This window comes from Ovis canadensis, chromosome 7 (assembly GCF_042477335.2).
Source record: "Ovis canadensis isolate MfBH-ARS-UI-01 breed Bighorn chromosome 7, ARS-UI_OviCan_v2, whole genome shotgun sequence".
Classification (NCBI taxonomy): Eukaryota; Metazoa; Chordata; class Mammalia; order Artiodactyla; family Bovidae; genus Ovis; species Ovis canadensis.
The window spans coordinates 56416898-56432914 of record NC_091251.1 but is presented as its reverse complement, the minus strand read 5'-3'; the positions used below and the strand labels follow the sequence as shown (position 1 = coordinate 56432914).

The following is a 16017-nucleotide window of genomic DNA, read 5'->3' as shown; positions in this document are numbered from 1 at the left end:
TGAGATGGTTGGATGGCATCACTGACTCAATGGACATGAATTTGAACAACTCCGGGAGATGGTGAAGGAAAGGGAAGCCTGGTGTGCTGCAGTCCATAGGGTTACAAAGAGTCGGACACAACCGGGCAACCGAACAACAAGGTGACTTCCCTCGAGGTCCAGTGGTTAAGTCTTTCAGTTTCCAACATAGGGGGTGAGGGTTCAATCCCTGGTCAGGGAACTAAAATCCCACATGCCTTGTGGCATGCCCAAAAGTTTTGAAAATTAAATATAAGAAGCCACTGGTAGGGCCTGCCGGGGTCTGTTGCTGAGGGGCCACTTTCTCCCTGACATCACAAGTCAGGAGAAACACCCAAGTCAAAGAGAATCTCCCTTTCCACTCAGAGGCAGAGTCCAGGTAACCACCCTTCAGCCTCTCCCCAGCCCTTCCCAGGTTCTGGACTGCCAGGGGCAGCGGCTCAGACAGAATGCTGAGGAATCTCCCCTTCGGGGGTCTCTGTAGATACTTGCTCCCTGACCTAGCCAGTCAGCCAGGACAAGCACTTCCTGAACCTGAAGTAAGTGCACTTTCTTTTTTCTTTTCTGGCCACGCCACGTGTCTTGCAGGATCTTAGTTCTTAGTTCCCATATCAGGAACTGAACCCAGGCCCAACAGCGAAAGTGCCAAGTCCTAACCACTGGACCGCCAGGGAACTGCCGTAAGTGCACTTTCCATTCTTCCCTGACTAAGGCTCCTCTGGCTTTGAAGCTTTTTTGAGTTTTTCTTCAAAAATAAAAGTACCCAGGGACCCAGTTTCTAGTTATCCATCTTAATGAAACAATCAAAAACAGGATCAGAAATTTCTGCTAAGAGATGTTCCTTGCAGCTTTAGTAATGAAAATTTTTTAAAATGGAAACTGTATATTTTTAAAAGTAGGGGGAAAAGGCTGAATAATTGAGGCATGCTTGTACAAGGGAATGTAAAATTGCATTAAGATATTTAATGACATGAGCAAACCGGTATAGTACATTAAGATCTGGGATGACCCAGAGGGATGTTATAGGGAGGGAGGTGGGAGGGGGGTTCAGGATTGGGAACCACATGTACACTTGTGGCAGATTCATGTTGATGTATGGCAAAACCAATACAATATTGTAAAGCAATTAGCCTCCAATTAAAATAAATAAATTTAAACTAAAAAAAAAAGATGTAACATTCAAAGCTGTAGTGGACTTCCCTGGTGGTCCAGGGGTTAAGACTCTGTGCTTCCACTACAGGGGGCGCGGGTTTGATACCTAGTTGGGGAACTAAGATCTCAAAGGCCACATGGTATGGCCAAAATTTTGTTTAAAACTGTGGTAAAACATTAATATATATTCAATATGATCCTAATGCTTAAAATAAAAGGAAGTAAATATATACATATATTTGCAAAAAAATAAAGAAAGAAAGGTAAAAAGCAGCAAAAGAATGAGCCCTGACACAAGAGCCCTTTAAAGGGAAAGGCTCCTGTTCCCACCACGGACACAGCGAAGGCCCTGAACCCCCAGGTGTTCACTCTGCTGGGTGTGTGGAGGGACGGGGCTGGGTACACTGTGAGTGCATGTGAGTGTGCAAGAACCGTGTGCATCAGAGAGCATGACAGGTGTGCAGGTACAGACTGGACTGGCCAGACCTCGGCCACACCCCTTGCTGGCTGAGCAACTTGGAGCAACTTTCTTACACTCTTTAGAACACAGTTTCCTCATGAAAAACAAGAGTAAAAATTATTCCCATTTCATGAATTGTTAAGAGACCCAAACTCCAGGACTGGTATTCTGTAATCATCAAAACACCACCCTAATACAAGCTTTGTTATAAATGAGAGACAAGGAAAGAGCTTCAGAAAAATCTTCATTTCTCTCCAGACGGTCACGACTTTCAGATCTGAGCTTATCCCTGTCCGTTTCGTGGGTTTAGCAAACCTGAAAATGTACCCAGTAACTCAGATCCGAGGAAGCTTCACGACCAGGTTTGCGTGGCTTGTCACTCGATGCAAAGCTTTTTTCAGGAAGATGATTTCACCTTCCATTCAGGCTCTGAGTTTACAGAACAAAACCCTGAGAGCCATGGAGAATCCCAAGTGGGTTTCAGAAAAGAACCAACGGGTCAGGTCTCAGGCCAGAGCCTGGGGAGGGCTTTGGGAGCAAAGTAACAGATTAAACAAGAGTCATTTAGATCCGCCATAACTATCAGTTGGATTGTACTGAAAACATGGAACTCAACAATTCTAGTCCCTTCTGCTGGCAAGTCTTTATTTCCAGAGAGAGGATTACTTGCAGAGGCACCCAAGACAATGAATCACTCTCTGGATTGTTGGTAAAGATTTCCACAAGCCCCGTGACGAGCCCGGGACCTATAAGATCCACCGATCAGTGCAGCTCTCACAGCCACTTACCTCCCCAGCTCCTCCCCGATGTCATAAAAGTCCTCCACCTTCTGCTGCCTGAACGTCTCCATGTTCGGGCTCCTCATTGAGGCCTGGAGCGTACAGCCCTGAAACAGGAGAAATCCTGAGGTTAGGACAGATATGTCCATTGGTACCAGTCTGACTCTAGGCCCCAAAGTAAATGGCTAATAATTGAAGGGTAGCTCACAGCCCTCACTCCTCAAGAACAGGCTTGATCAAGCCTTTCCTCAGGACCTATGACCAGTGATGCACGGTTCTTACTTGATTTATATTAATTCAAGTTTCTTAAGGAGACAGATCTGCTCTGAACATGTTCCGAGAAAACAACCCTGGGCAACTTGGGCAATTTGTTCTCATGAAATCCAGGTCTACTGAGAAAAGAGGCAGCTGTGATGCAGGGAAAAAGAACCCAGTTTTGAGTCAGAATAAGTGAAACTTCCTGGAAGAGGAAAACAAATGTTCTCACCAAAAAAAAGGATAAATGTGCATGAGGTGATAAACATGTTAATTATCTAGACAAGGGGAATACTTTAAGTGTATCAGATCACCATGATGTACGTTTTAAATATCTTACAATGTTATATGTCAATTATAATTCAATAAAGCTAAAAAAATTATTTTTAAAAAGTTTCCGTTTTGAGTCCCACTTTTGCCTAAGTCATTTAAACTGCTGGGTCTTAACTTCCTCATCTGTAAAAGGGGTTAATACTGTAAAAACCACTGCAAATCAGGATATTATTCTATAAACTACAAACTGCAGTAGAAAGGTAAGGGATTATCATGACCTCAGCTCCCTCAGAGGCTGTGCCACCCAATTTCAAGTCTGAACTGATCTGCAGTTCACTCATCACCCTAAGGGAAAGATTGGAGAGGAAGTGTGGCAAATAACAATAGGCACCAGGAGTCAGAAACCTGAGGTGCTAGCTGCAATTCTGCCCACAACTAGCTCTGTGACTTCATCTCCTGTCAGTGGGAGGCCTGTTTCCTCATCTGTAAGTGGCACTAACTCTGCCTGTCCAGTGCACCTTAGTGAGAACCCCAGGACAACTCTGAGCCACGCATAGCATCACCACAGAAGAGACCGTCTGCATCCTCCCCTGGGATCCTCCTGCCCCAGGGAGCCCCCTCGTCCTGGGACAGCCACATGCCACCCTGGACAGCACTCTAAGGGCAGGGCCCAGGATACAGTAAGCACAACATAAAGATAAAGCCAGCTACCCATGAATACACATATACAATGGACTGTTAGTGAAAGTGAAGTTGCTCAGTCGTGTCCGACTCTTTGCCACCCCATGGACAGTAGCCAAGCAGGCTCCTCCGTCCATGGGATTTTCCAGACCAGAATACTGGAGTGGGTTGCCATTTCCTTCTCCAGAGGATCTTCCCGACCCAAGGATCGAACCCGGGTCTCCCGCATTGTAGGCAGACGCTTTACTGTCTGAGCCACTCAGCCATAAAAAGGAATGGAACTGGGTCATTTGTAGAGACATAGATGGACCTAGAGACTGTCATACAGAGTGAAGGAAGTAAAAAAAAAACACATTTTGTCTATTAACACATATATGTGGAATCTGAAAAAAATGGCAGACTATCTTATTTACAAAGCAGAAATGGAGGCAGAGAAGTAAACAACAAATACATGGATACCAAGGTGGAAGAGGGGGATGGGATTATTTGGGAGACTGGGATTGACATATATACATCATTGATAGTATATGTAAAATAGCTAACTACTGAGAACCGACTGTGTAGCACGGGGAATTCTACTCAAATGCTCTGTGGTGACCTAAATGGGAAGGAAATCCAAAAAAGAGGGGATATGTGTATACATATAGTCGATTCACTTTGCCATACAGTGGAAACTAACACAACATTGCAAAGCAATTATACACCAATAAAAATAAGAATAAAATTTAAAAAACAGCTACCTGCGGATGCATCTTTCAAGAGTCATTAGCAAAGGGCTCTCAGAGCTCATTTTGGCTGGCACTGGCAGCTTTTCTTCTGCCTGGCAATCAGATACCAACCACGCCCAGGCCCTGTGAGCCCCGAAATACTGTTTTCACCTCTCTGGGTGGAGGCACCATTACATAAGGGCACATCTCATCAATGCCAAGTGGCGGGAGCTGTTCTAACTCTCAGGTGATGTCTATATTTCAGCCTCTTTCCTCTGCCCACTACCAACCAGAGTTCTGGTAGCAAGATGCCACCTTCCTCCCTCCCTTCCACCGAGGCACACACATCCCTAAAGGCCTCCAGGTGGAAATGGCCTGGCTCCCAGGAATTACTCTCAGGATCACCTGCCAGTCTTCCCCTGCCTGTCCGTCACAGAGCCTCCTACTGGCTTGGTCTTCACTCTGCTCAGCCAGGGCCTGGCGAGTATGGAATCCTGAAAGAAGCAGGATCCCCAGTCCTAGGCTAGTCTGGGTGTGCATCAGTCACAAGACCCATAGCAGTCTGGCTCCCTGTCTGGGACTCAGTCCCCCTTCTCTGCAATCTGGGGTGATAGCATCCGTATCACCTACTTCACACATGCAGGTGAGGATCCACTGTGATAAAGACATAAACTGCCGAGCAAATAAGAAGGATGATTATTGCTATTATTGTTTGACTCATCCCCAGGTCATTGTGTTTCTGTTTCCCACAGCCACTGAGACCAATTCCGTTCCCTTCTGAAGAAAAGGAGCTGGGATTCTGGCAAGTTTGGCTTGATCAGATCAAAAGCTCGGCTCCCCTCACCCCCACCCCCACCATGGCAAGGTTCCTAAGACTAGGCAGAGGGTGGCAGGACTGCTATCTATCAGCTTCTTTTTGCTGCAAAAATATTTCCAAACAAACCATTTGAGCCGGATCCTGGGGGTGGAGGTATGAGTAGCTACAAATTTCCCACAGCTAGATGAAAGCAGAAAACTCCAAAAAAATTTTGTTGGCAGATACCCTGAGAGTGGTCCCAGGAACAGCTAAGATCCTCCTTGGCTAGAGGCCAGCTGCATTTGCTGTCAGGAGTTGAGCTGGACTTGAAACTGTCCCACCTCCCCAACTAAACCATGAGCCCCTGCCTTGTGATCACATCCTGGGTGACCAGAAGTTGGGGGCCAAGGGAGCCAACTAAGCTCAATCTAGGCCCACCAGTTTGGCCCCAACTCACCATTTCAGCATAGCCCCCTCCCTCACAAATCCTCTACTAGAGCCCCAAGTAGACTTTTCCTATTCCTCCAATACTTTCACCCCTGCTACACCCCAGCTCAAGGTGGGCCCTTTTCATGGCAGAAGGGATGGGGACGGGGGGAGGGCACCTGGAGAACCCTCCAAGTAAAACTCTTTCCTTCCTGCAAAGCCAGGCTCAAACGCTACCATCTCTATGAGCCTCCATGACTCTTTTCCTTACAAAACAGATGAAAAATTCTTCTTCTCTTTAAATTCTCACAGAGGGCTCTTTACAAATTTTTCGGGTTAGAGTTCACCATGTTCTGGTTCATATCATAAACTATGTCAATGTGTAACCCAAAGGGAGAAAGCACAGACTGCACAGGCACACAGGCCTGAGTTTGAATCCCAGCTCTGCCACCTACTAGCACACACAGCACGGTGCAGCTTTTCTGAGCTCCAAATTACTTACATAGAAAATGAGTCTGGGACTTCCCTGGTGGTCCGGGGGCTAAGACTCTACGCTCTCATTGCTGGGGACCTGCGTTCCATCCCTAATCAGGGAACTAGATCCCACATGCTGCAACTAAGAGTTTGCATGCCACAGTTAAAGATCTTGAGTGCCACAACTAAGACCCAACAAGGCCAAATAAATTTTTTTTTTTAATAGAAAAGGAAGAGAATGAGTCCAGACAATGCTCAGTGTTAGTGAATATTTGGAGAACTCTCAAATACTGCTTAGGAGAATATTCACTAGGACAACTACTTTGGAAAACTCTTGGGCAGTATCTACGGACATACCCAACAGAAACGCATGTAGATGGCTTCCAAAATGGTCCACATTAGAACGTTCACAGCTTCACTATTAGTAATATCTAAAAATTGCAAACAACCAAATAGCCATCAAGTGAAGAATGGATAGAGTTATACCCATACAATGAAATGATTATATAACAATAAGAATAAATAAACTACTGCTCCCTGCAACAATATGGATGAAACTCACAAACATAGTGTTGAATGAAAGAAAACAGACACAAAAGACCACAAACTGTGTGATTCTCTTTTGGGTAAAACAAAACCGTGGTGCTAGAAGTTAGAATAGTGGTCACACCTGGGTCAGAGATTGTGCCTGAAAGGGGACACAAGGAGCTTTCTGAGTGCTGCCAATGCTGTTTCTTGATGTACATACATACCCTTATTTTGTGTGCAATCAAAATTTTAAATAATTAAAAATGAGTCTAATATCTGCTTTAGGGGACAAATGAGATAACATATGTAAAATGTTTTTAATAGTCCCTGGATGGTTCCAACAAATATGAGTTCCTTCCCTCTTGCCTATTGGAGCTTCATGAGGGAGCTTCAAGAGTTGTGACATTCTCACCTCTATCCCCTTGTGGGAGCTTGTACACAGCAGGCACTCCAAAATGTTTGATTTAAATATAGTGTCCCAGCTGTCCTTCTCAAGGCTGCTGCTCAGAAAGCTCATCAGGTAAAAACAGCTATTAATTTAAAGCCCCTTCCTAACATTGCTCCCCAAGATGAATCTGCATATTACCAGTTTAGAGACATGAAACTAAAGGGGAGACATTTTGAGGTGGAATTAGTCACCATCTAGGACCCAGAAGCACAGGGACCTTTCTGGCCCCCAAAAGATGAAACCACCCAGCAGAGGGCGCTGATACAACCTTTAGCTAGGGGCTCAGGCCCCTGGCTCCAGGCATTCCACAGGCAAGGTCCATCTTAATGCTCACATTTTCCTTAGTGGAATCTTCAGAGTTCACATACCTGCCCCCAGCCCTAATACTAGGCAACATTTCTAAAAGTTAAGACAGACTTTCTCAATTCAGTTCAGTTCAGTCACTCAGTTGTGTCTGACTCTTTGCAACCCCATGAACCACAGCACTCCAGGCCTCCCTGTCCACCACCAACTCCTAGTTAACCCAAACTCATCTCCACTGAGTCGGTGATGCCATCCAACCATCTCATCCTCTCTCATCCCCTTCTCCTCCTGCCCTCAATCTTTCCTAGCATCAGGGTCTTTTCCAAGGTAGCCAAAGTATTGGAGTTTCAGCTTCAACATCAGTCCTTCCAATGAACACTCAGGACTGATCTCCTTTAGGATGGACTGCTTGGATCTCCTTACAGTCCAAGGGATTCTCAAGAGTCTTCTCCAACACCACAGTTCAAAAACATCAATTCTTTGGTGCTCAGCTTTCTTTATAGTCCAACTCTCATATCCATACATGACCACTGGAAAAACCATAGCCTTGACTAGACGGACCTTTGTTGGCAAAGTCTCTGCTTTTTTACATGCTACCTAGGTTGGTCATACCTTTTCTTCCAAGGAGCAAGCGTCTTTTAATTTCATGGCTGCAATCACCATCTGCAGTGATTTTGGAGCCCAAAAAAATAAAGTCTGACACTGTTTTCACTGTTTCCCCATCCATTTGCCATAAAGTGGTGGGACCGGATGCCATGATCTTAGTTTTCTATATGTTGAGCTTTAAGCCAACTGTTTCACTCTCCCCTTTCACTTTCATCAAGAGGCTCTTTAGTTCTTCTTTGCTTTCTGCCATAAAGGTGGTGTCATCTGCATATCACAGACTTCCTAGAACCTCACGAAAAGGGACCTCGAGGAACCTAGAGGACTTTTAGTCTCCACTCAGGAGCCACTTGCATCAGGAAGGAAAGTTAGAAAAGTTCCATTTTATCTACACTACGTGTTAGGGTTCTGTGTAAGAGTTCAGGGGTGGGAGGAGTTTGAAACCCACTGCTCTCTGGTCAAGCCCACTTGTTTTGCAAGAGGAGGAAACTGAGGTCCAGACAGGAGAAGGGACTTGCTAAAAGTCACACCGCCCACGCCAGCTGCTCCTCCCCTGGCTTTCGTCAATAGCACCTCAATCCTCCAACAGTGGCTGCAGGGTTGGGAGGCCAGCGGCCCCCTGAGGAACAACCTAGGAGAGGGCCTCCAAGGCTGAAGGATTATCTCATGAGGAAATCTCAACCTCACTAAGTCCCTCCCTCACGGGACCCAGCCCACCCTGCTGAACTCTCAGAGATCCTCACTCAGCACGAGTAAAATGGGACCACGATTGTCCCCTTACACCCCCTCCCATGAAGAATCATCACAATCAGCCTCTGAGGAAGCTGTCCACAGAGGGGAGGGCCGTCCGGCATTACAGCGCACCTCCACGCTTTGGAGGCTGTGACACACCCCAATCTGCTGTGACACACCCCAATCTCTGATGAGGAAGCTTGGACTCAGAGAAGCTCAGCCGCCTGCCTGAGTGGACACAAGGAAACTATCTTCCTGGTGAAGGTCCAGCTCTGCTGGGCAGCCTGCTTGCTCATTCCCACATCTAACAACTTGAGGGGGAGAGTGTCAGGGTCAGTTCAGGTCTCCATCCTGCCAGTGGGAAACTTGTCCCACACCCACTCACATCCACACACCCCTGCACACATTTGAGAGTCCCTTGGACTGCAAGGAGATCCAACCAGTCCATCCTAAAGGAGATCAGTCCTGAATATTCACTGGAAGGACTGATGCTGAAGCTAAAACTCCAATACTTTGGCCACCTGATGTGGAGAACTGACTCTTTGGAAAAGACCCTGATGCTGGGAAAGACTGAAGGCAGGAGGAGAAGGGGACGAGAGAGGATGAAATGGTTGGATGGCATCACCGACTAGATGGACATGAGTTTGAGCAAGCTTCGGGAGTTGGTGATGGACAGGGAGGCCTGGCGTCCATGGGGTCGCAAAGAGGCAGACACGACTGAGCGACTGAACTGGACAGGGAGTGGGTCGGGGTTAGTTCAGGTCTCCTTCCTACCAGTGGAAACCTTGTCCCACACCCACTCATATCCACACACCCCTGTGCCCCTGCCCAAGCCTCTCTCAAGGCTGCTGAATGGAACCACTTAGAAGCTAAAAACACATCTTGGGAGATGGTTGGTTTGGGGAAGAACAGGACTCTGGAAGCAACAGTGAAGAGGCCAACGTGCCAGCATCCCTCGGTCACCAGGACTCTCCCATGGAATGCCATATACAAAGCAGTTGAGAAACACAATGTCAGAAAACAGCAGCAACCTCCAGCTGCCCCCCTGCCACCCCCACTGGATTCTCAAATACCAGGGCATGTGCTCTCTTCACCTGCCCCTAGGACCTTCCCACCTGCCAGTGAGGCAGCAGTTAGGCATCCTCTCTTCCAGCCCGCCCTCCTAACCTACCACCACCTGTATGGCCTCCGTGCTCACTGCTCTGGGATACCTCTCCTCCCCAAAGAGAAGACTAACCTCCACCTTGCAGAGTTACAGTGAGGATCAGCCAGATCCACACATGCCATGAGCCATCCACAATGCCTAGCCCAGAGTCAGGTCAACTGTTGACAACAGCCCAGGGTCAAAACCCCAGCCTGCTGCAGATCTACTGGCTGGCCCCCTGCCCACCCTAACCATGCCCCATCCCAGACTCCAGAAGTCGGGGACCACAGCTTTCTCTGCCACTGAGAAAGCTGACTGGCTAGGCTGGAGCAGCCTCCTCGCACCAGCTCCTCGCACCAGGAGCAGAAGGAGGTAAGTGAAGTGCAGGATGCTGAGAAGCCCAGATCCCCTCTCCTCCCAGAAATTTGGGGTGTTCTCCCCCGTCAAGGAGTCCTAACTTGATGGAAGTCTCTCTCCCATCTCCCCCCTAGGCTCCCGGTCTGCTCGCCGCTCCCACGCGATCCTTCTGGTCAAAAGGCCAGACTTTGAAGCCGGCCCTAGGGGCCCAGCAGTCAGGTCCCGGAGGTCGAGGACCGGCCAGAGCGCCCAAGGCCAAGACTGGCCATACCCGGGGGGGCGGCGACAGGGAACTGGCGGCTAACGCCCGGGAGCAATTTGTCCCCTCCAACCCAGCCCCGGGCCGGGCACCCCGTCCTGCCGGTCGAGCCCGCAGACGGGCGCTACTCACGGAGGGAGGCTGCGCGGCGGCAGGCGTGGGGGCGCGGTGGGCACCGGGGGCCCGGCGGGGCGCGCCGCTCTCGGATCTGCTCTCCTCCCTGCGCGCCCGCCCGCCCGCAGAGCCGCCGAGGAGGCGGAGCGGCGGGTCCCGTCCCAGGCGCCGGCTGGAGGCGCGCCCGGAGGATCGAGACCCGGCTCGGAGCGCCCCCTGCCGGGAGTCCCCTCGGGACACCCTGGAGTGAGGGCTGCAAGCCTCCCCGCCGGGTCGGATCCGCACCTCCAAAAGCCGAGGTTCCCAGGAGAGGGGGGCTAAAGCCAGTAGCAAGACCTGGCGTTTTCACGGACTCCGCCGCTTACTTGTGGCTTTGAACAAGTCAGCTAACCTCTTCAGGCCTAACCTGGAGATTGGTGTACATGAGCTGACACAGTCGATATAGCCTGGCAAGATTACTCAGAAAGTGGTATTTCCTTGTCCCCCGCTTCCACGCACGCACCGTAAGAGAAATCCCACCAAGGAGCAGGCCTCTTCCTTCCTCCCAGCCGGAGTGGAAACCTTACCATCCACGGTCCACAGGGGGGTGGGGGCCGTGATGGAGGTGGAGGAACACTTCTCTCCTCACCTCCCCATCTGCTCACCCCCACCCGCGTTTGGGAGCAGCCTGGCCTCAGTGCCCCCAGCCCTGCCTGGCACGTTGGTGAGTGCAGCCCCCATCACCCTCCCGCCTTCCCGAGTGAAAAACTGGGGAATGGAGTGTTCCTCTCTTCCTCCTGCCAAAAATCCCGGGAGGAAAAAGGAATGAGAGTGGAGGGGGTGATGGAAAGAAATGGAAACAGAATATAAATCAAGTTCAGTGGTCTTATTTCAAGACAAGAGGCTGTTTAAATAAATGAAGGCCCCTTCCCAGAACCTCCCTCCTAGGCCATCCAGGCGGCTCCTTAAGATAGTCCCAGACGACAAAGCTACAGATTCAGTCTTTTATTTGGTTCAAAGCTCTGCCATTCCCAGTCTTGGTCATGGCACTTGAACTTATTCTTTTTTTTTTTAATTAATGTTTTTTTTTCTTTCTTTCTTTCTTTCTTTTTTTTTTTTTTTTTGGCCATGCAGGTTCACCCACCAGGGATGGAACCCCCACCCTCTGCAGTGGAAGTGGGAAGTCTTAACCACTGGAGTTCCAGGGAAGTCCCTTGTTCTTCATAAGTAAAGTAGGCAAACACTCCTTATAGCATCTAACAGAACTTATGTGGGGCTGAAATGAGACAGAGTGTATAAGATGCACCTAGAGGATCTCTCTGGGGCTCAGCAGTAAAGAACCCGCCTACCAATGCAGGAGACTTAGGAGCTTCAGGTTGGATCCCTGGGTTGGGAAGATCCCCTGGAGGAGGAAATGGCAACCCACACCAGTATTCTTACCTGGGAAATCCCATGGACAGAGGATCCTGGCAAGCTACAGTCCATGGGGTTGAAAAGAGTCTGACACTATTTAATGACTGAGCACACACACACACACACACACACACACAGAGGACCTCTACTCACATGAGCAGCTCCCGTCCCCAGTTTAGCCTTCCTAGATACTGAGGTGCAGAGATGTACAGATGAACCAACCCTCCCCCACCCCCCAACTGACTGGTACCTCAGAGTCTGTGACAGCCTCTAGAAAGATGCCCAGGCTTCCTTGTCCATAAACTTGACAACATTCCAGGACAGCACAGGCTTTGAGCCAACTCTCCCGAGAGCACCAGGCTACCTTGAGCGGAGTATTATCCAAGACCAGAGGTGGCTCTCCAAGTCAATGGGCTCAGGAGGATACCCACTGGTAAAGTTTCTCCAGCATAAGGTGAAACCTTCATCCTCAGACCACCCTTCAGACACCTCCTCCCCCATTTCCTGTTATCTACTGCTGTGTAACAAACCACCCCAGCCTTGTGGCATGAAGCAATTTTGTTCAACTCATGTTTTGAGGGCTGGAAACACTGACAATGCACAGCATATTTGGCTTATCTCTGCTCTAGGATGTCCGGTGCTTCAGCTAAGGAGACGAGTGGGTGGGAGTGACTTGAATGGCTGGAGGCTGGAATCATCTGGAAGAGTCTTCATTCACATGGCCAGACCCTGCACTACGATGAATCCAAGGCCAGGCTCAGCTGTGTTGCCCAAGCACCTACATGTCACCTTGCCATCCCTTCCCGCTCTGAGTCTCATGCTTAATATCTATTTTGCAGCAACAATGTCCTTGTCCAAGGCAAAGTGAACATTCTTGGATTAACACGTAGCAAACTAGTCAAAAAATGCTGCAGTGGTAAGGGTCACTATCAATCATTCCATCCAGCCTAGTCATTTTTCAAATGAGGAAACTGAGGCTCAGAGAAGAGAAGTGACTTGCCCAAGGTCACGCAGCTGGTAAGAGACAGAACTAGGACTAGACCCAGGCCCCCTCCTGATTCTCAGTTTGGTGCTCTTTCCTCTCTGCCTGCCAAATGCATTGCCTAGGGAGGTGCCACCTGGAAATGCATTTTGTGCTTGGGGTGGTGTGACTTCATCAGACACTGAGGGCAGCGACTGAGCACTGAACATGGGACCAAGGCCACAGTGGCAGAGAAGGGGAGAGCCTGAGGGTGGCGGCAGCAAGGATACCTACTCCAGAATGAAGTCGGAGGAGGTCCAGGTATAAACAGCTAAGAATTATGTGTGCAGCCTCAGTTCCTGCATGGATCCAGATGCCTCCCCTGGCATTTCAGGTTCTGACCTGCATTTCCCCACTGCGTACACACGTCCTCTTCCCTCTTGTGTGTGCACATCAGCTCTCTTGCCAGCTTGGCTTATTGACTACTCCTGCCTCCATGTTTTTGTTTAAGCCCTTCCACCATCACCCCTTCATTCCATCCTACAAAATCCTATCCATTCTTCAAGGGCCCTCTCAGGTATTACATCTTTCATGGAAACTTCCCTGATCTCCCCTCTGGATGGCTCCTCCCCTGAACCCTACCACTCTTGGTTTCTACCCACTTGACATTCCCTTTCCTCTATTTTAGTTGTAATGAGTGTCCACTTCTCTTCCCCTTAAGGGTAAGGACAACGCCTTGTTCATCTTTGTACCCATACTTTTCCTGATATCCCCAACCCAGCGAAGTCTGTTAAATTGAATTACTAGAATGTGAGTGCCACAAGGTAAGGGACCATAACTGTCTCATTGCCTATTGTCTCCCAAGGGTACCCAAGTGCCTAGCACTTACTGTCAGATGGAGAGATGTACAATTAATGTTAATAACTGGCACATTACATTAAAGGAGTTCTCAGCCCTGAATGCACATCAGAATTACCCCAGGAAAGTTTTAAAATCCTAACACTCAGGCTGCACCCCACACCACTTACAGCAGAACCTCTGGGAGTGGGAGCTGGGCTTCAGCAGTGGTTAAAACTCCCCAGGTGGTTCCACTGTACAGGCTGAGCATGACTTTGTTCATGTCCCAGAGACCCAGGGAAAAGAAAGCACCCTCCATCAGTCCTTCAAACCACAGCCACACCTGAGCACTTGTGTTGTGCAAAACCCTCCACGAGCCTGTGAGACTGGTGAGTCCCGGGAGCCTGAAGCTTCCACAGGATGAGAAAACAAGCCCACAGGACAGATGTAATCATGGGGGGTGGTAAAGGGCAACAAAAGTAGTGATACCCTAAAGGACCTAAAACATACTTTGGTGCCTTGAACGTTTACAGACAGGCAAATTCCCAGGCGGCTCAGTGGTAAAGAATCTGCCTGCCAATGCAGGAGTTGCAAGAGACACAGGTTTGACCCCTGGGTTGGGAAGACTGACAGACTACAGTCCCTGGGGTCACAAAAGAATTGGACATGACTTAGTAGCTAACCAACAAGTTTACAGAGCCTACCAACCTGCTGATGAGGAGGCAGGCCCAGGATTTAGATGCTGCGTGTGTGGGCTGGCGTAGCCAGCACTGGGGTTGGCATAGAGAATGTGGTGTGAGGGCTAAATGCAGGGACCCCATTTCCAGATGCCTACTCTGGATCCCAACACGCAACCTACTGTGTGATCCTGGACAATCTTCTTTTTACTTTTTTGGCCATGTCACGGGTCATGCAGTATTTTAGTCCCCCAACCAGGGATGGAACCCATGGCCCCTGCAGCGGAAGCAGAGTTTTAACCACTGGATGGCCAGGGAACCACCCCAGGCAACCTTCTCAATCTCTCTGTGCCTCATTATTCCCATGCGTTGTTGTGACCACCCCATCAGTTATAGGTATCTGTGCACTTAGATCAGTGTCTGGCGCTTAAGTGCTCAGTGAGTATTGCTATATTTTAGTGTCCCTTAAATATCTGGTGTGAGCTTCCTTAGAGGAGGAAATGGATCTTAATCATCTTTACAACCCACCCACTCCCAGCCTGGCTCTAAGCAAGTGTCCAGTGAAGATTGGACTGCAGGCAACTGACAGTGGGTCCAGGGCTGACTGCTTTCTTATGCTCTCATGGCAGGTCAGGAGAGGGCACAGGTGGGTCCTCCCCAGCTGGCTTCCCCCTTGGGTAGACAGCAGGCAGGTAGCCTCTTCCTCTCAAAGGTGGCCTGTGGCCTGGTTCCTCAGCCCTTCTCAGCCCTGCCCACCCTGCCCTGTGCCCTGTGCCCTCTGCTTTCCCACACTCAGCCCGGCAGGGTCAGAGGATGGGGCAGACTTGGCCACCCGGCCCGGGAGGCCCACTGGTTTCTGCAGACAGAAGTGGCTGCTTTGACCTCTAGGCTGGCTGGACCTAGCAAGGCCTTGACCTCATCAGTGGGATAGAGCAGGGCAGGGGAGGAGAGACAGAAAAGGGTTGGGGCATCAGATGCTTTTGCCTTTCTCTGGAAGACTGGAGAATATGGATTCCCCAGGCACATGCGCACACCCATTCACTCTGCAAACATTCAAAGGCACCCACTTGGGGCCAGGTGCTGGTAGAGGAAGGAGAGGTTTAATGCCCAGCCAAGTGTCAAGCCAACTCCAGCAGGCATTCTGAGGGGCCTGAGGGTAGAAGAGCCTTGATTGAAACTTGAAAGAAGAGGATCAGGAAAGCAGGAGGTAGGAGGGAAGGACAGCACATTAACTGGGAGTAGCTGTGTGTGTCAAGGGCTGGGGGCCTGAAACCACCTACCATTTACTGCCTCGACTCCCTCCTGAGCCAGCACAGGGGTCACACTGTGGAATCAGCATCGAGGCGCATGCTATCTCCTTCTGTTTAGGCAAGAGGTTGGTGGCATGGGTATTGGGTGCTTGGCCAGGGACCCCAAACTATGCCCATCTTATTCCATCATCTTCTTCTCTAGGCTCAGGAATTAGACAGGTCTAATTATATTCTTATTCAGCCACATTCTGGGCAGGTCACTTCCCCTCTCTGAGCCTCAGCTGCCTCATCTGTAAAATGAGAATAATTATACCTTTCTCTCCAGACCAGACAAAATATTTGAGAAAGCGCGAATGTCCACTTCCCTCCCAAAACAGCTGGTTACAGGACT

At 49.4% G+C, this 16017-nt stretch overlaps 1 protein-coding gene across 8 annotated transcripts in view; it reads right to left on the bottom strand.

Annotated features, from left to right (window-relative positions):
• The window catches only part of DAPK2 (death associated protein kinase 2), a 133989-nt gene extending 121464 nt beyond the window's left edge, over window positions 1-12525 (bottom strand). For 2 of the 8 annotated variants that reach the window (XM_069596233.1, XM_069596236.1), the window contains exons 1-2: window positions 11012-11250; window positions 2419-2516 (exon numbers count right to left, since the gene is read on the bottom strand). In XM_069596233.1, the coding sequence (XP_069452334.1) occupies window positions 2419-2495 (77 nt within the window). In that variant the 5' untranslated portion in view covers window positions 2496-2516; window positions 11012-11250. Of the gene's footprint in view, window positions 1-2418; window positions 2517-10527; window positions 10735-11011; window positions 11251-12151 lie in introns of those variants that run through there. The other 6 variants (XM_069596235.1, XM_069596232.1, XM_069596238.1 and 3 more) reach the window with 6 other exon arrangements.
• Between the last annotated feature and the right edge of the window lie 3492 nt (window positions 12526-16017).